The sequence below is a fragment of the Octodon degus genome, unplaced genomic scaffold (assembly GCF_000260255.1).
Source record: "Octodon degus isolate 3935 unplaced genomic scaffold, OctDeg1.0 scaffold00010, whole genome shotgun sequence".
NCBI lineage: Eukaryota > Metazoa > Chordata > Mammalia > Rodentia > Octodontidae > Octodon > Octodon degus.
The window spans coordinates 3,790,004-3,810,481 of NW_004524586.1; the positions used below are offsets into that span (position 1 = coordinate 3,790,004).

Here is a 20,478-nt window from a genome sequence, read left to right on the forward strand (position 1 = left end):
GATGTGTGAAGCCAACAGAAAGGAATTGGAAATCATTGGTCAAGCCCCTGGACCAAGTGGATGCTTGAAGTTTGATGCAGGCAGCTCTACAAAATTATGGTATGATAAGAAGAAATCAGTTCCTGCAATGCTGGTGATGACAACAAGAACAACTAACTGATCTTTGTATAATGTTTCATAATTTTCAAGGCACTTCATGAGCATCATTTACTTTAACTCCTGAAGTGACAATAAGACTTCAGTTGTCCTAAGACCCATTTTAAGGTGTGAGCTTTTGTATTTTCCTTCATCAAGCCATTGGTGTATATGTTAGTTCATTTTCTGTCACTGTAACAAAGTACCCAGGACTGGGTAGTTGATAGGAAAAGATATTTATTTTGGCTCATGGGTTTTTTGTTTTTATTTTTGTTTTTGTTATTTTAATGTATTTGGTACAGAGTCTCACTACGCAGCTCAGATTTGTAGTGATCCTCTTGTTTTCAGCCTCCCCGGCATGGGATTTCAGACATGCATTGCCATGCCCAGACTCAGTGGCCGGCCCAGCTTGCCTGAGGGTGAGGCCAGCGTGGCATATGTGCCAGGAATCAAACCCCAGTCCCTGAGCTTGCCTAAGCAGGCACTTAGTCTGCTGAGCTATCTCGCGGGCCTTGGCACATGAGAAGTTAGGCAATCCAAGAGCATGCGTGTGCTTTACGTTGCTTCAACTCATTATGGAAAGCAGAAAGGCAAGTGTGTGGGGCAGAGACAAGCCATGAAGGATGCCTTTACTTCATAACTCTCAGTCCCCCGAAAGTGAGTGCTCCCTTTAGTATGAGGCTAATCCCTCTTGTTAATCTAAGAATATTTTTCATTTTTTAAAAAAATTTTTTGGTACTGGGAATCAAACCAAATCAGACCACTGAGCTGTCTCCCTGGCCCAATCTAACTTATCTTAAAGTCTCTACCTCCCTACTCTGCCACAACAGTCATCAAATTTCAGTGAGTTATGGAGGAGACAAACCAAGCGCAAGCCATAGCGCAGTGGCTTCAGCGGGCCTCACTGAGATGCTAGCTTGTGCTGTATGATGGCTCAATCGGAAATGACCCTCTGAGGCAGAAAGGCACAATGAGAAGTTATAAGCTCTCTCCTGAGACTCTGTTTTCGTAAGTTAGCTAAGCCAGTTAGAACTACAAACACCCTCCTTTCCTTAGCATAGGCGTCTTGTTTCAGCGGAATATTGCCCGGCAGTAAGACAGAGTAAGCAAATTATCCCTCAACCGGTGTGTGCCGTCGATCTCAGAAATGTGCTCCATTGCTACTAAGCTTGCTTGGGACATTACTGCCTTGGAACCACAGCGCTTCACTAAGGTAGGGTGGCGTGTACTCAAAGTAATCTTTTTAAAAGCAAAAATACGTTTCATTACAAACATAATTTATGCTTATATTTATTGTAAAAAGAAAAGTTAAAACACAGAAAGGAAAAAGATCAAAATAGAAGTCAGGCATAAACCAAACAATCTGTGAAATCCACTAGTAGAATGTTAGGCTTATCACATATCTTTTTCATTTTCTACCATCAAATTGATGTAACCATTATTCAGTTAGCTGATTTTACATCTCTTAGTTCATGAGCACTTGCCCATGTTATTTATCTGTGTAGTATTCTGTCATACGTTTTCCATCGCATTACTAAATGCTCACGTGACTTCCAGCTCGCTCTTACGCAGTTCATGCTGTGATGACTATCTTGGCACACGTGTGTTTTACTTTGTCCTAAAAAACAGAAATGTAAGGTTGAGGAAAGTGGACAGCTTAAGAACTTTTTTCCACACTGCTATCAAATTTCTCTTCAGAGAGAGACGACCTCCAGCAGTGCAGGTGAGGCCCACTTTCTACACCCGCATTGTCAGTGGACATTGTGTCAGTCAGGAGTCAGCTAGGAAACTAGAAAGCAAACTGTGGATTTCAGGAGAGGCAATCGGATTGGTTTAATAGGCATCAAGGGCTGAAAATGCAGAAAGGAAACACTGAGAAAACTCAGAGACAGTAACTTCAGGAAGCCTGTCTCATCCCTTAGCTAGGACTGGAAACAGAGATGGAATTGTGGCTGTTGAAGACTGGCGCTTTCAACAGGGAACCCCTTTGGGACTGAAACACAGCTCTCTGAGAAGCCTGAGCTTCTTGTCGCTCTTGGCATCATGAAGTTCACAGGAAATCTCCGTGGGTCTCTGCTAAGTCTCAAATCTCTGCGAGGCAGGTGTCGCCTGGTTGCGAAGGGAATCATGTAGCCAAATCTGGCTGTGTGAGAAGACTAGACTGGAACAACTACTGCTGCCGGAGTGAAGACCTGAAGACCCTGGGCATAGCGACAAGCAAGCAAAGGGGGCCACGGCCTCCTATGTTCCCGCCTTGCTTTCTCCCTCTACGCCTCCTATTGACAAATGGAAGGTAAGATTTGCAGAGCCGTGGCTACAACTTCACAGAACCATCAGAGAACGATAGCAGCGTAGCAGAGATACAAGAGCCTAATAACAAGACAGAGATCATAACATTTGAGGGCTTTACTGGTAATTTTTCCAATACAAGTCATTCAAAACAAGTTACCTATGACATTAGTTAATATGGTATCTTGGGCTGGGGAGATGGCTCAGTGGAATAAGTGCTTCCTTGGCAAGCGCAAGGACCTGAGGTCCTGAGTTCAATCCCTGGTTCCAAAAAAAAAAAAAAAAGGTATCTTGATGACCACAGTTTTATAAAACATACAGATCTGATCAGATTGCACTAAAATAGATTTAAAAATCAAGACACAAGTTACTGCTGAATGACATTTATACAAAGTACTTCTTCTGGGTTGAGTGCTCTGCCAACAGGTCAGATAGATTACCTCAATCATCTTACAGATGCAAAAAATTGAGGCTGAAAGAGGTTACACAAACTGCCCAAAGTCGCAGCTTCAAAGAGTACTGAGGATGGAATTTTTATGGCCAGTTTCTCTTAAACAGTCGGATAAGGCTGGGCTCCTACTTCCGTGTCTGTGCTACCACCCTGTCCCCTTTGCTATTTAGGCGGCCTAACTTTACCACGCAGGGATCACACTCTGGGCCTGAACACAGCAGCTCCGCCCCAGCTAGACATTTGCCTCCTGTGTGCCATGTGAGCACTTAGTAGCCAAGAAGTTACTCAGTAACTGCTGAAGTTTTCAGCTCTTCATCAACCAAACACCTAACAGTCAGGTCCAAAAGGGGTGCTCATCTTCAAAGGATGATCTCTGGCCAGCAACCACAGATTCCTGGCATTGAAGAACTGCACTAAAATCCATTCCAGATGTTTGAATCCCCTCAGTAACATTTTAATAAACAGTCACCCAGCATCTATTTAAACTCTCGTGATCTGCACTGTACCAGTATTCAAAGCAGCTCTCTGTGCTTCCGACAGCTGTAGTTACTAAAATGTCCTTAGTTGCAGAAAGCTGAAATCTATCACTGTGCTGCCTATACTTGGAAATTTCTTATTTTACTTTTCTGAGCTATAAAATGTGCTTTTGGGGTGCCTGAAATTCCCCTTGGTGGTGTGGTGAGATGCTCAAGTGCTGCTATAGGCAGCAAGTTCCCTGATTCTTGGGTATAGCTCTGACTTGTTAATGGGGAAGGGATGCGCGGAGAAAGACTCCCTGCTGGTTGAGAGCACAGATCTTTAAAAGCAGACAAATTGAAATTTGAATCCTGGCTTAATCATATCCTAGTTGTGACCATATGTGAGCTCTACAACCTTGATCAAGTTGTTTCAATAAATGCGCCTCCTGGTCCCAACCCTACAGTGTATCAGGAGGAGTCAGTCAGCAAAGGGTTGTGGGCACTCGCCTTGGCCACACAGGTGTGTAAGAGACGAGCTATAGCCAGGCGTTGTGGCTCATCCCTGTAATCCCAACCCTGAGGGAGCTGAAGCTGGAAGATCGTCATGAGTCCAAAGCCAGCCTGGGCTACATAATGAGTTCGAGACCAGCCTCAACCATACAGTGAGACCCTATCTAGAAAGAAAGAAAGAAAGAAAGAAAGAAAGAAAGAAAGAAAGAAAGAAAGAAAGAAAGGCAATGAGATCTATAAAGTGTGTTAATAAATGCCACAAAGTTCATTTTGCATAGAAAGCTAAGAAATAGCTCTTTATGGTAGTATAAAGTCATTATTCACTCTTCCCAAAAAGATTTATTTTAGAGTTATATAATATAACTACACTCTGGAAAAATTAGCTTACTGAAGAAAAAAGATATATTGCACTTGAAGTCAGAAAAACTGAACTTCAGGTTCTGTTCAGCTCCTCATTCTGTGATCTTAAGTTATGGTCCGAGTGTTAAGTTTTTATGTATAGAATGCTTATAGAATGCTGCCACACAGGGAACATGCAGCCAATGCCTCTCCCTACGGAGCAAGTAGAAAGAGCAGGACAAGCACCAACAAGAAAAACACAGTTCAGGGTGAAAATAAAAGGTGACCAGCAGAAGGGGAAACACAGTAATTCCTTTTATGTAAGAACAAAGCGATCACAGGCAACACGCAACCCCCATGCAAGTGACAGACAGGATTATCTCCGACAGGATGAGGATGCCAGTGAGTCTAATGTTCAAAAAGGATCAATAAATAAAGACAGCAGAAGGGCTATAACAATTCAGAACTATAAGTAATTTACACACAATGATGCTTCCCTACCTTCTTCTTAAGGCTATTCTGAGGAGCTGAGGAGCTTATGCTTGGAAAACAAAAAGTGCTATACTACTTCCATTAAGATCTGCATATAGGAACTGAACAGAGACAGTGATTCCTTCAGCAGGAAGCTGTTACTGGGGCAGTGACCTTAAAGCCTTGCCCTGGCTTCAGAGTCTGCCAGTAAGGTGGCATCAGAGCTCCCCCTCACTCCCAGAGTCACCACTGGCTGGCACAGCCAGCGCCAGAACAGTGTCTCCCCATGGACCTGCTGCAGACAGCCCACTCCGGCCCACGGAAGAAGAGACCCAGGCAGACAGGTGCCGTGGTGGCCTCAAGTCCTCACAATGTCCTCTTTGGAGATTTGGTCCTCTTCATTTTGGAGAAGAAGATGGGAACCACGCGCAGAGCCTTCCTCATGGAACTGGCCCGAAGAAAAGGCTTCAGGGTGGAAAATGAGCTCAGGTAGGGTAGCACTCCTTCACTCTGCAGGTGGGCAGAGGCTTTGTGCACAGCCCCTTGGCACCCAGGGAGCCGTGTGGAAGAGCTGGGGTTTCCACTGACCGAGTAGAGATCTGCAATCAAAGAGCAAATCTGACTCAATTCAGGGAAACAAAATGAGTGGACACTGGAAGTAATTATATTAAAATGAGTTGGCAATACAAGACAAGGTAAACTATTTTTGCCTTATAGTATTATAAGATGAGTTACTTAAGAGTGCTAAACAGAAAACTAGTGGGGAAATTTCATGCTGATCCACTTAATTTCATTCTTGACCAAATTGAACAAAATATCACAGATCTCAATCAAAAGATGTCAGCTACTTCAGGCAGGAGCGTGAGCTGGTCTCCCGGCTCTTCCTTAAACATCTGGCTGTGCTAAGGTGGCTGGTGTCTTGTGGGCTGGGCTAGTGACCAACTGCTTACCACGGGCATCTAGAGGTGACCTTGATTCTGCTTTCCTGAGGGACAGTCCAGGTGGGGCTCAGGGAGGGGTGCTAGCTGAAGGCTCAGTGACCGTTTTTCCAGGAGTTATGGACACCACACTCACAGATGGATCAGAGCCCAGGCCAGGAGGTACTCAGCTGAAGCCACCACTGGACCGGCTAGGCTGGTTCCCCGCCCCCAGCCTGCTCATCCTACACATTTCGTGGTTTTCCTATCAGCTGTTTAAGCTCTGCTCTACTCTCAGATAGATACAGAAAATTAATCCAGAGACAAGTGTTGTAAGAACCTTCACATAAATGATGGTTCCAGACAGAATGGATGGGGCCTCGCGATGGGGACCGACACAGGTCTAGGCCACTTCCCTGCTATCACCGTGCAAAAAACAGGTTGATCCCAATTTTTTTTCAGGAAAAATTACAAATTTCTATGTAAAAGACGTTTTTATTTTTTTTAAAAAAGTCTGATATTTAAAACGTAAAACTGTGAAGAAGTTCTTGCTAATTAAATGTCAGCTGCAAAGCATTGGGAAGACATTTCCAAATAATTAGATGTGCTAAATCTTACAGCGCTATAACTCATAAGCAAATGCCTTAGTTTTTCTTTTGCTTGATGGTCCGTTCAGGAACTCCTGAACTGCTCCTGTCCCTCCGCATCTTCTTGCCCTCTGCGCGCGGTCTCCTTTTCTGCTCCCTCCCCCCGCCTTAAGCCCCTGCCGCAACCTTCAGGCTCATTCCCAACAGCCTTGCCTGGAGCTCTCGCGTTTATCTTGTTGTTCATTCTGCCTCACCGCTCAGATTTACAGCGTGTCGAGTTAGGAAGGGTAAAGAGTAAGTAGGTGCAGAGGCAAACGCCAGAATTTTTTTTAAATTAAAAATAGAAATTAAAAGGCTTACCGAATATTTAACTGTCCTTCATAATTAAAAAAAAGAAACCAGCAAGGCTGGAGGCTGGCCCGAAGGCTAGTTGTTTGGACAGGACACCGCGCACAGGGAGAGCCCTGGGGTGGTCTGCGCTCCCGCAAGCCCCCTCGCTTACTCACAGCCGCAGACGGAATCCAGACCCGCCGCCGCTAGGCAGGCCCTAGTGAGCCGCCGCCGTAAGAGGCACGTTTCTGCGGTTCGCAGGACAGCCCAAGACAGTCCCTGGCCCAGAGCCTGCTGCGGGACCGAGCCCAGCCGTCCAGGCTGCAGAGGAAGCAGGGCGCGGGCAGCGAGCTGCGGCTGTGCATGTGACAGGCCCCGGGCTCCCGGGCTGCGGCTCAGAGAACACATTAAACACTCGTGCTCTGGGAGCAGAAGAAAACCACAGGAAGCCGAAGCCCACGGTCTCAAACAGAATATCCGTGCAGAAGTGTGTGCACTTAAATTGTAAAGGAAAATAAAAATCGTTGAAGGAGGAAACCTAGAGAAAAGAAAGCCAGACAGCGGTCCCTGAGAAAGGTAGAGACTCGGAATCCTGGCTCTGAGCCTTCGCAGCCCGGTGGCTCCGGGCAGTGTCCCCTCTTCTGTGCCTGATCTTTGTTTCCTGATGAAGGGACGATGGATGTCAGTGCACTGTCATAATTTTAAACAGTAGCTCAAATGTAAAGTATGATTATTTTCTTGTTAATGACCTGAATCCATTGATATATACAGCAAAACTGTAAGGAAAGGGTTCTCTCTGCACAGTAGAAAGTAGGTCAAATGATAAAAGCAAACAGAACAAAGACAGGCAGGAAACCAACGCGTCCCAGGTCCCAGAGTCGCAGGGAGGTCAGATAATGACTGTATCTAAGCTTTGTGTTCTCCACTGGCTGTTACCGTAAGCATATATGTTACAATAACAAAGAAATGGTGTTTAAAAGAAAGGACAGTTTTAACAGCTATAGTTCAGTGTATAAAATTCATATCTCAGCTATGAAAAAAAAGAAACTGCTGTGATGGAGAAGAGGTAGCAACTTATCCTTCCGAGCACACGCATGGGAGGATTCGGGAACAGCCTGGCGCCGGCTTTACCTGAACCCGAGCGCAGACAGCAAACGTGATGGGTCTCGGTTCACTGCGCAGGCTGTGACTCTTCCTTCTCGCTGGCACGTATGTACCATATGGGGGGGGGCTTCATTAATAATCCGGTTACCTTGCAAAACACATGCCATCTCATGGACTATAAGAAAACTGTTCCTTTTTCTTTTCTTTCTTTCACTTTTTATTTATTATTAACGTATGTTTGCCTTCCTAGTGTGAAGCTGGCACACGGGTGTGACACATCTGTGTCCTCTTGTCATCCCTGCTCCCTCCTCTCTTTGTCTTTTGGCTCCTTTCTCATTTGAAAAGATCTCTCTCCCTACTTCCTAGAATCTGTATTTATTTTGCCCTTTATTTATACTTTATATTCCTCGCATCACAGAAACAATGTCATATTTACGATTGTGCGTCTGGTGTATGTCACTTATTATGTTCTCAAGGCCGGCTGGGCCTTTTTTTCCAAATTTTTCCACGAATGACTCAGTTCATCTCCTTTTCAGCCCGGTGGTGCTCCGCTGCATGTCGGCCCCACACTGGCGTTACCCATTCTCCTGGCAATGGACACGTAGGCTGCTTCCGAGATTTAGCTGTTGTGAATTATGCTGCAGTACACATGGGTGTGCATTTACTCCTATCACAGGACATGGGCATATTAAGTCCTTGGGGCAGACGCCTAGATGGGGAATAGATGGATCTAATGGAATTTTTACTTTTCGTTTTTGACGAATCTCTATACTGATTTCCCCAGTGGTTGTATTAGTTTATGTTTCCACTGACAGTGTGGAGGGGGTCCCTTCTTCCCCACAGCCTCACTAGTGTTGGCTATTAGTTGAACTCTTGATGATAGCCATTTATTCTGCGGGAAGATGGAATCTCAGTGTTATTTTAATTTTTGTTTCTTTAATGTCCAGTGATGTTAAACATTTTTTCATGTGTTTATGGGCCAGTTGTACTTCTTTTGAGAAGTGTCTATTCATTTCATTTGCCTGTATCATAATTAGGTCTTTCATTTTGGGGGTGTTCAGTTACTTTTCTCTTTGCAAAGTCAGACTACACAATATCCAAAGTTAGAGGAGGAAAGGCTTATTTCAGCCCACAGTCTGTAGAGGCTTTAGTCCGTCTTCAGCTGGCTCCGAGGCAGGGTGGCCTGGCACAGGGCACCACAGTGGAGGAAGCAGTCCTTGGCAAAAGCAAAGCTGCCCAGGAGAAGCAAAGGAGCTTCTTTCCATTCTTTTAGGTTCTGTCCAAGCTGCCCAGCTTTGGGGAGGTGCCACCTACACCCAGGAGAGGGCACCCCTAATCCCAGCATCACCCTAATCCAGCCACCTTTGGGACACATGTAGGGACAACCGTAATGACGGGGGCAGGTCAATTTTTTGAGTGCTCATTGATTCTAAATACTAGTCCTTTTTCCGAGAAATAGCTGGCAGAAATGTTTCCTCACTGTGTGGATTGGCAGTGTCGGTTGGGTGTGTCTTCTGCCGCGCAGAGGCTCTGTGATTTGCTATGAGATGCCCTCTGTTGATCCTTAGTAGTCTTTCTTGTGCCTTTGGGCTTCTCTTCAGTCCGTCCTTGCCTATGCCTGTGTCTTCAAGAATTTTACCTATTTTATCTTCCAGCATACCAAAATGTTCCATTTCAATATTTAACTCTTTGAGCCATTTTAACTTTAGTGTAGTACATGGTGAGATAGATGGGTCTAGATGCAATCTTCTGCATATGAACAGCCATTTGGAGAAGATGGTTCTTAAAACATAAATCAAAAAAGGTGTCAAGACTCTTGGGGAGCTTTGGTGCACTGATGAAGAAGGATTCTGAATTTTATGCATACCAATACCCTAAATGTTAGAGCACGTCGCAGTGTTTCCTCACTTACGGCGGGCTGGAGAAGGATCGAATCCACCACTCGCCACTTCCTTATTTCATCCTGGTCTCTAGTACATTGGCTTTGTTCCACCATCAACCCTTTTCTGCGACTACTTGGCTGAATTCCCCTTTGTCCCTTGAGCCACACTTTGATGCTGAGGCAGAAGGACCTGCGGCCACAAGCACGGCCTCCCCACTGACACCTGCCCATCGGCTTCACGCTCGCTAAGTTCTGTTGTTCAAGCCACTCGAGACGCACTGGATGACACTGTCCACTCACCAAGACCTCCACCAAGACCTACTAGAGTAGAAGGCGTTGTCTCTGATGAACGGGAGCGCAGCATCACTCGGTCATTAACAAGAAGAGCTCTCCTACTTGCCGCTGTGCATAATGCCTGGCAGGCTCTGGAAATGCAGACCAGCTGAGGACATAAGTCCTACAAGTAAGGAGTTTGCACTCAGCCCAGTGAGTCAGAAATGTGTCTTTATTGTCACCTCACCTGAAAAGAGAGCAAGCCATATATCCCAAGTATGTACTCGTCTGTGTTTTAGAAACAAAGAATAAAAAAGAGAGAGCTGGGTAGAAGAGAGACAGAGATAAGAGACAGAAACTGATATTCTTCTCTAGCTTCAGCTTCATTTGTACTATTTTGGTTACTTTAAGCTAGCTACTTGTACATTCCGTTCTTTCACAAGTGACATTTGGAACATGGCTTCTACTTCACTAATTATTCCAAACTATTGTGTTTGAAGGCACTGACGCAGCGGCACTAAATGATGCCGTGACAGACGCACATGGGGAAACACTTCAATCCAATCAGCTAGCCACCGAACGCCTCCGACTAGCAAGTCAGGAAGTGCTGGCCCATTTTTTTGTTTGTTTTGTTTTTTTCTTCTTCTGTTCAAATACTTTTTTGGCTTCTAGGGCAACACAATGGGCTGTTATTGTGAGAGGTCAGGGACTGGTCACAGGAATTTATGATGACATAGGGTGTAACACACTTTTTGCAATTAGTTTTGTTTACCCTCTTTCACCTTTACAATATCTTAACAAGGATGGGGAAGGGGTGAGGCGGTCCAGGTGTCTCTTATTTCTAAGATACGGTAGAGGCCCAGGAGATAGCTCAGCAGTGTAACACCCTGTCTGGCAAGCACAAGGTCCCGAGTTCGATCCCCAGTACCACATGCCATGCCGGCCCCATGCCATGCTGGCCACCAAAACGGGGTATGGGGGCACATGCCTGTAATCCCAGTGCTGGGGAGGCTGAGACAGGAGGATTGCTACAAGCCACAGCTGTGTAGCAAGACCCTGTACCAAATAAATAAATAAGTCTTAAAAAAAAATTAGGTTAGAGGGAGTCCAGGTGTCTCCTGTCTCTAAGATACGTTAGAGGCTGAACCGGAGCTACTTGAGCTGTATAGTGAGACACTGTAACAACCAAAAACATTTTAAAAAAATACAATAAAAACCAAACATTTGAGGAGATGACTGTCACATGCAGCCTCTATGGGAGGACAAGGGTCTGAGTTCAGGGGCACCCTGCTGGAATTCACACTACAGAAAGTCTCTTCTCCAGATGAGAGTCAACTAAAAAAACAATTCCTTGATTGCTGACTCATGTCTTCTACTGTTTTATATTTCCAGAACGTGACAAATACTGTAGCAGGTGGGTGCCGGCAGAAATCGTTGTGGGTAACGTTTCTCTTTGCTTCCATTGAAGACAACAGCACCCTTCCAGTGGTCGCTTTGTAAATGCGCTATGGAGGTCTAAGCAGGAAGACAGCCCCCCCAGCTAAGCTCCAAATACCGAAGTCCACATGGTCTCCCACAGGGACAAACTCCCATCTGCCCTCATGTCTTTCCTCCATCCTAGAAATGTTTTCTGCCTACAAGGTTGAGAACATTTTACATTGGACCTTCTTCCCTCTTGCAACATAAAATCTGTCCTTGCTGCTTTAAGTAGTCTCCAGCTTTGTTTATGTTTGATAATGTCTTATCACTTCAAATTGTGTTTAAAACCAAAATATTCAAGCAATTGTTTGCAAAATAAATACAGCACTGGATGAAAGAGGTTGGTTCCCTCTGTAGAAAACAAGAATGCTGAAGAAGTTCATCTTGTGCCCTTCTAGGTCACACACCCAAACACAGCTTCCTTAACTTTCCTTGGTATCTTCTCACTCTTCCCGTCTTGCCTGGCTTCCCTGCAGCTGCCTGCTCCCAGAGCCCAAGGCCCCTAAAGCCCCCTAGAAGACAGGACTTGCTGCAAGGCTACGAGTTCCATTGCCTAAGCTCAGCTTCCTGACCATCTCACCCAACTAACCCTCCCAACTCCATGAGTCTGCCAGGTAGGCCGCATTTGCATGACTGAGAGAATGTTCTTACACATGGTAGGCTTCAAGAAATGTTTTCTCAGAAAATGATTTACATAGTGAACATGAAACCAGCCCAAGGAACCTATGCTTACCAACAATAATTTTTGTAATTAAAAATATTTTTCCAGGGCCGGCCAAATAGCTCAGTGGATTAAAGCACCTGCAATCAGGTGCAGGGGCCAGGGGTTCGATCCCCAGGGTGCCATGCCAGCCCCACCCCCAGGGGCACGCTGAGCAATTGAGACTGGGCATGGTGGCCCACGCCTGTAATCCTGGCTCTTGGGAGTCTGTAAACAGGTGGATCACTATGAGTCTAATCTAGCAGTGAGACCCTGAACACCCTGTAGACCCTTCTCTAAAATACAATATATATATATATATATATTTTTTTTTTCTACAATGCATAAGTATTACATTTTTCATCAACAACTTAATTAAAACTTTATTTTTATAGACTCAAGGACAAGGTCCATAAACTTTAGTCATGCTCCAGCCCAAATTACTTCTATTTCAAACTTCATGAGCTTTAATAACAATGGTCTAATCCTATTTAAGGCAGGCCCCCAAAAGCCAAGGCAAGATCCTCTAGGGTAAAGAGAACAGAGCTAGAGATAGAAAGTTGTGTTAGTGATACTCATGAGAATATGGGGAAAAACTGCTTTGATTTTTTTCAGTTTCAAGGATTCTGAAACATACCAGTTGCTAAGGGAAACTGGCAGGAGAATTTGAAAACCATAAACAGATCAATTTAACTATGAATGACTAAAGTCATTACTTGTAAAACAAGTCTTACATCGAATGGAAAGAGTCCAGAATACTCCTTCTTGGAAAACAAAAGTTGTAAGAACAATGGAAAGAACAGGAGGGCTAAGGCATCAGATGGCTGGCAGAGTGGGAGGTCTGACCTGCACAAAGAAGGAAGGCGCCCACTGCGCTTGTTTTCGGGGGTTCCTCTGAGTATGTAGAGAGGGACAGGACCCCTAGTGGGAAACAGGCTAAGAGCTGAGAAATTAGACACTGGCATCTGAGAAAAATTCAGAACTAAGATTTAGAAGTTAGTTCCACAGTCCAAGCTCTCAGACATCTAAGGCTGCATGTGCAATTTTTATATCTTTTAAATTTTCATGTAAAATTATATCCATCATGTGTCTCCTCATTGTCATGTGATAATTGTCAATTCATAAATGTATAACCATCACTGTGACTGGCAGGTTCAGCCTAGCCTAGATCCAGGTTGCATCTTTTGTGTTTCTGGGTTCATCCTCCTCCCCACAACCCAGTACAAAAAGACACCATAATATTAAAAAGATTGGCACTGTAGATCTTTTTTTTTTTTCTATTTGTCATTCCAATTTTCTATGAATATAACCAGAAGAAAGTTATCTTAAAATTATTTCACTTCCACTAAGTTTAATGTCATTAAAAATTTCCTCAGGGCCAGGGAGATAACTCAGTAGAATAAGCACTTGCCTGGCAAGCACAAGGGCCTGAGTTCAATTCCTGGTTCCACCAAAAAATGAAAAACAAACAAATAAAATAGTATAAAAACCTTCCTCAACCCCTTTGTATATCCTCTTTGTGCCGAGTCACTTGGGGGTGGGGCCTCCACGCCCTAGGTCATGGCACCAACAAGCCTGCGCAACCAAGCTTCCAACATCTCAAGTTGACACAATGTCAATCACCACAGGTACCAAACTCCCTCCTTCCACCGTCATCACCACAAGAAACTGGGGTTGTACCTACAATAGTGACAACAATAGGCTGAAGAGTCCATGAGAGAAAGAGAATGAAGAAGAAAGAAGAAGAAGAAGAAGAAGAAGAAGAAGAAGAAGAAGAAGAAGAAGAAGAAGAAGAAGAAGAAGAAGAAGAAGAAGTGGATGAGGAGGATGAGGAGAAGGAGGACGAGAAGGAGGAGGAGGAAGGAAGAAAAAGAAAGAAAGAGAAAAAAAGAAAGGAAGGAAGGAAGGAAGGAAGGAAGGAAGGAAGAAAGAAAGAAAGAAAGAAAGAAAGAAAGAAAGAAAGAAAGAAAGAAAGAAAGAAAGAGAAAGAAAGAGTCAAGGAAGAGAAGTAGGAAAAGGAAGATAGAATGTCTGCTTTCCTCTCGGATGTCTGGCTTCCCCTCTATATTTCCCAGTTTTATAGACTATTTGAGCTGAAAGGCCTTACAGATCGTTGGCTCCAATGATATGATCCTAACTATACAGATGTGTTGAAAAGTCGATACGACATAACTGAGATAGCTGACAATCAAATAAGTACCGTCTACCAGCTGTGTGCCTTCATGATGCCTTTCGCTTCCTCTGTTCTTCCACATTCTCAGTTGTAAAGTGTGAACAGCATCACACTTCCCTGAGGAGTTGTGTGAATATTAGACGAGATGATAATGTGAAGAACTTGGGCAGCGCTTGACCGTGGCAGTGTCCAGTGGTTGCGAGGGGAAGGGTCCTTGCCTCACTTACATCACAGGAGTCTGCTTCAGAAACATAGAGCAAAGTTCTCCAAAGCCTGGTCCTCGCCTACTAATAGGTTGTGAAGTCTTAGTGGGATGTTGCTACGGTCTGAATGTTTATGTTCTACCCAAACTCGTGGAACCTGATCCTCGAGTTAACGGTAGTGAGTGAGATCTTTGGAAAGCGAGTAGGTCAATGAGAGTAATGCCTTCATAGATGCCTCGGAGAACTGTCTCCCCTTCCACCAGCTGAAGACATTAGCAGCTGCCATTTATGAGGAACAGGCCCTTGCCAGACACTGACTACGCCAGCACGCTGATCTTGGACTTCCCAAGTATTCCCAGAAATATTTTTCTTTTTTAAAAAAGTGTATTTCGTACAGGGCCTACAGGATCTCACTGCGCAGCTTGGACTCATAGGGATCCCCTGTTTTAGCCTCTCTGGCACTGGGATTGTAGGTGTGAGCCACCGTGGCAGGTCTCCGTGGCTGTCTCAGCGCATCGAGGGGTGGGGCATGTGGTGCCGGGGACCAAACTCCCATCCCGGCACCTGCCTAAGCAGGCACTTGGTCTGAAGGCCCCTGGATGAAAGTGTTCCAAAGCTAAAGGTGAAATGGTGCACCAGAACTGTTTGGAGTGCTGGGTTCTACTTTCAGGACAAATCATCTTCCTTATTCTTTGAATCTTGGTTTTCCATTGACACCACAATAAGAAATGTGTAATATGCACAGCTAATGTTGTCTTAACATCTTTTCCTTGCATCTGACATGGATGTAGACCACTACTGCTTCGTTAAGTGAAACAGAGGCCTCCCTTCCTGGAGGCCTGCCTTCTCCAAGCCTCTGGAGACAGCTACTGAGCATCTTCTCCATTAGATGAAATGCGCTGAAACCTGGAGGGCAGAGGACAGCTTCTGATTTTGAAAGCTCCTTAGCTCATAAATTCATGTTGCCTTTTGCAGCGATTCTGTCACCCACCTGGTGGCAGAGAACAACTCGGGCGATGATGTTCTGGAGTGGCTACAGGTGCAAAACGCCCGAGCCAGCTCCCGGCTGGAGCTTCTGGACGTCTCCTGGCTGACGGCGTGCATGGGGGCCGGGAAGCCTGTGGAGATGACAGGGGAGCACCAGCTTGTGGTGAGTGTCCTGCCCTCTGCTGGATGCTGAGTGCAGGGTCCTGGAGGCAGTGGCCCAGGTGAGACCCTAGGTCCTCTGCTTGTGTCCTGTGTGGCCATGGGCCAGTCATTCATCTGTGCTGAACTTCTGTTTCCTCCTCCGTCCTGTAACTCTAGTGCCCAATTCACAAGACAAATGAAGATTAGACGTTCATATGCAGCACCTAAAGGACCTGATGACTAGGTGGTAGCTGTTTTCATGGACATATTTATACCTAAACATTTCAGAATACGCAAGCCTTGACATCCAGCAACAAGAAATATAGAGGGCTCGTATGTACTATGTACTATGTGCATTCAAGAAAAGAAAGAAGAAAAACATTAAGTTTAGTTCCAAATCATCAACCACTAGGGCTACCATCTTTGGGAAGAGAGATTGGGTCATCATAAAGCCAGAGAAAATACCAGTTGTCATTCATTGTTGGTTCATTGTCATGGCTGTGTTCTTGTTTCACAAACAATACATAACAAAAAAGGGAATACAAATGAAGGACTATTTTGTGTCTGTATATGCAGAATAGTTAGGATAGATATATAGCTACTTTCTCTTAATTCAATGAGAAGAAAGATTTGTACTAAGAGTGTTTGGACAGGACATCATGTCTGCATCTTGTACTATGAATAACCACTACGAAGACAACAATATGCAATGTATTAGTTATTGAAACTGTCCTACTAATCGGTTTTGAAACTGTCTCATTGCTATTTCTCAATAAAATTAATAAAAAGCAAATAATACATAGTAATAATGGCAAATACAAGTATTAGAAGTGTATATAACATGATTTTTTTGGGGGGTAGGGTCTAGAGGGTGTTCAGGGTCTCACTACTAGATCGGACTCATAGTGATTCTTCTGTTTACAGCCTCCCAAGAGCTGGGATTACAGGCGTGTGCCACACGCCCAGTCTCAATTGCCATCTCAGTGTGCCCCTGGGGCGGAGCCAACACAGCACGCCCAGGGATCAAACTCCCTGCCCCTGCACCTGCTTGCAGGCGCTTTAATCCACTGAGCTATTTGGCCGGCCCTGTAGCATGACATTTGAGTCTCTGATAATTTTATTCTCCTTCCAGAGACAACTGCCATCAAACAGTCTCTAATTATTTTTCCTCTATATACCTACTATTATCACTATTGGTTTTTTAAAAACAGATGCTTATGCTTTTGTCTAGGTGAAAAGAGACTCTCCAGCTAGCCCCAGAGCAGGTCCCGAGGAGGCGGCATCCCTCGCTGTGCAAAAGATCGCTGAGTACGCGTGTCAGAGGAAGACCACTTTGGACAACTACAACTGCATATTCACGGTGAGCAGGCTCTACATCAACACCCAGCGCGAGTGAAGGGTAGCCAGGCGCTTTCTCTGGGCCTATAAACTGAATCATGTTTTTCCTTTCTGGAAGTTTGGGACAAGAATGAGTCCTTTTCTTTTATGGAAATGACCAAAATACATTTGGGTTGTAATCTGTCGGGTCCTGATTACTGAATTGAAGGCAAATATTCTGAAAAGCCAAATATTGTGATTCTGCCAGAACATAGTAAGAGCAAATTACACGGAAAGAACAATAACGTATCACCAGCCTTTGCTGGGAAGCCAAAGTTGAAGAGTCTGCCGATGGGCGTTCTAGCCTGACATCAGCCAACCCGGCAAGCCAGTCCCTCTCCCTCTGTGCAATAAGAAATGAGCTTGATCATTTCCAGGCTGTGTCCTCGCCTAGTGGCCAGTGGGGACCTAGATAAAGCATGCAGCAGTTTATCACACACAAAGCTTCTCACTTCTAGACTCCAGGCCCACATCTGTGAAGAAGATCAGGAAACTGGAGATTTGGGGACACTGAGTGCGACGTCCCAGAGGGCAGCTGCGCCCTCTTCTGGTGGCAGTGTAAACACGCCCCACCTTAAGTAGCCCGGGCTCGGAGGCTGTGTGAACCAGGGTACCTAGTGACAGCAACAGAAGCCTAACCGCAGATCAGCGAGGCAGCCGGCCAAGAGGAGAGGCCCTGCCAAGCGTGCCTCACGGGGCACGGTGGGCCAAGGCCGCTTCTGGGCTCTAAGTTATGCCTGAATATCTAACAGCAGAGAACTCAGTTTCCTTGTAACGTACCTGGCACCTGGCACTTCAGTGCAACCCCCTGATCTCACCCAGGAGGTACAGAGGAATGGGAGGCGCAATCCCAACCTTCCAGGACACTGCCCAACAGGCAAAAGAGTGCAAGAGGCACTGCAAGTGGCCACTACCTCGAGGGCTTTTGTCTATCTGGTTTAATTCCCCAGAACGCCTTTGAGGTACTGGCCGAAAACTGTGAGTTTAAAGAGAATGAAGGCTCTTATGTGACGTACATGAGAGCAGCCTCTGTCCTGAAGTCTCTGCCGTTCACCATCATCAGGATGAAGGACACCGAGGGCATTCCCTGCCTGGGAGAAGAGGTGAAGTGCATTATAGAGGTAAGGCTAGAACAGGGCGGGAGGCGGGGGTAGAAACAGCAGGCTCTCCTGTCCGTTGTAGCTATGGTATTCACAACTATTCTCTCTTTCTGCATCTCCAGTCTCCACACCTATATCTATATAGTATTTATCTCGATCTCTATCTATCTCTGCCTATCTACCTGTCCATCTACCTACCTACCTACCAGCCTATCCATCTACCTGAGATAAATAGATGCATAAATGTGTTTAATCCATACCCTGACAGTATCACAGCTGGAGTTGCATAAGGCCATCTAGTGAAACGAGAAGAGTCTCCCATATTGCTATTACCTACAGGGAAAGGCTCTAGTGACCCGAGAACTCTGCAGCGGGGAAGGGCTAACGTCTACAACAGGCTTTTGGGAAGATGCCATTGCACTCAGGGGTTGTCCCCTCTAGAGAAGTAGTGCGTGTGAGATGTTTAGTGACACTGATTTTGCATCTCTCTGTGTTCCAGAAAGAGTTGAAATGGTCTTATATACTTAATAAAAGTATGTAAAATACTTGTCTCACCAGCAAGACAACTTGGTCATCTGCTAGTAATCTCAGCATAGTCAAGTTCGAGATACATTAGTCAAGGGAAATTCTACCTGGACGAGGTGTTGCCGAACCAGACATCCTAAGAACTTAATGTACACAGACATTTTGGTGGATCCAAAAATAACCTGCTCAATGGGAAAGGTCTCTTATTTCAAAAAGTTGTCATTCATTGAAAAGAAAATTATCAGAAATATCTGGGCATGTGTTTTCCAGTAAAAACTTTTCATATAAGGGTTCAGTAGATTTGTGCCCTAATCACTCTGAATCCTTTCCTCTGAAGATTATAAAAGGTCTTTGAATACATGAAGACCTAGGATTTCAAATAACAGAGAAAATCTCGCTTTCTGTAAATTAGGTAGAAAAATATGCTCAGGCAATGGTCATGCAAGTCACGAGAAATCAAGCTACTAGATGTATAAATTTGATAATCACAGACTATAATTCTCCAATGTCACTAATTTAAAATATTTTTAAACCATCTACATAGGAAATTATTGAAGACGGAGAAAGTTCTGAAGTTAAAGCCGTGCTAAATGATGAACGATATAAGGCCTTCAAAGTAAGTAATTTTATATGTATTCACTGAAAATTTTTTCAATTACTCTTATTATTTATTCTGGTGGTTATTTAGGCAGCTCAGACTACCCCAACAAAAGGCCACATGCTGAGTGGCTTAAACAATGGAGATTTATTTTCTTCCCAGTGCTGGAAGCCTGCAGTGCTAGATGAAGGTGTGAGCACGGCTAGGGGCTGCAGGTGCTGCGGAGGGCCCTCTTGCCGGCTTGCGGGCGGTTACCTTGCCGCTGCGTCCTGGCCTGGCGGAGAGAAAGGGGCAGCGCAGCCTCACTGCAGTGCCTCCTCCCAAGAGCCTGAATCCCTCACGAGGGCTTCACATTTGTGACCTCGTGTAAACTGAACTCCCTCCCACGTGCTCATCACACAGCACTAGGGCAAATCTGCGTCCTTTGCAGACCTGTAGGAAGAAGATACTAAGGTCATTGTGAGCGTCCCTGGCTCTCTCCATGTGCTAGCGCCTTGGTCACTCTTCTCCTCACTGCCACACAGAACCCAACACCCATGACTTAAAGCGGGAGACATTCATTTTGGCTCACGGTTTTCAGAGGATTCAGTGCATCGCCAACTGGTTCTAGGCAGACAGGGCATAGGAGAGGACAACGGTGGAGGAAGGAGGGCTGGCATCCTGGCAGCCTGGAAGCAGGGAAAGGCCAGGGAGTATCAGAGAGGTTCATATACCCTTCTAGGTCTTGGTGGCCCTTTTTTTCTGACCACCCCCCAGGGGCTCACTCGCCGCCACTCATTAGCACACGAGTCCACTGGTACTGCAGCATCCCCATGGTGCACTGACCTTCCGAAAGTCCCACCTCTGAGCAGATGAGAACTGTGAGGGGCATTCAGATCCACACCGTAACTTCTGGTGCCTGGCCCCCTTTGGGACCCATGTGCTTCTCTTTAAGCAAACTGTGTTTAGTTAATCTCTGAGTCACTGAAATGTGAACAAATTTCAGCATTGCTGAAAAATGTAAGTCCAAAGTGTCCTCTGAGATGCAAAGCAAACTTATCTGTGAATCCTCATTAAAAAAAAAAAAAGTTAAACATTTCCAACACATAATGTGTAAGGATAAATGAATGAAACCAAAGAGACTGGGACCGCCCACAGGAAAATATTAAATCCTGTCGTTTGTGGCCAGCGCCAGGGCAGGTGGTTACGCAGTGTGAGCTCCCGTCGGCCGGCGGCCCTGTCCCTGCACACTCACAGCCACGCTTGGCTTGCTGTGGTCACTGTCCGATGCTTTTCTCAGCCACTTCGTGTCACTGGCTTCTCCAGCTTCTCGGCACCTCTGCTGCACCTCTAGTTTCCTCTCACAGCATTACACACTGCCTGCCTCCTTAAGAACACACTGCTTAATCGCCCAGGACTTCTTCTGAAATCTGGGTAGAAACCTCTCTGACGATTCTTACATTGTGCATG

General features: G+C 45.3%; 1 protein-coding gene across 1 annotated transcript in view; it reads left to right on the top strand.

The window, feature by feature from the left end:
• The first annotated feature begins 2,526 nt into the window (after positions 1–2,526).
• Positions 2,527–20,478, top strand: part of Dntt (DNA nucleotidylexotransferase) — a 68,583-nt gene continuing 50,631 nt past the window's right edge. The window contains exons 1-6 of the mRNA XM_004625682.2: positions 2,527–2,604; positions 2,711–5,142; positions 15,277–15,451; positions 16,661–16,789; positions 17,757–17,927; positions 18,976–19,047. Coding sequence (XP_004625739.1) covers positions 4,940–5,142; positions 15,277–15,451; positions 16,661–16,789; positions 17,757–17,927; positions 18,976–19,047 — 750 coding nt within the window. The 5' untranslated portion in view covers positions 2,527–2,604; positions 2,711–4,939. The remainder of the gene's footprint in view (positions 2,605–2,710; positions 5,143–15,276; positions 15,452–16,660; positions 16,790–17,756; positions 17,928–18,975; positions 19,048–20,478) is intronic.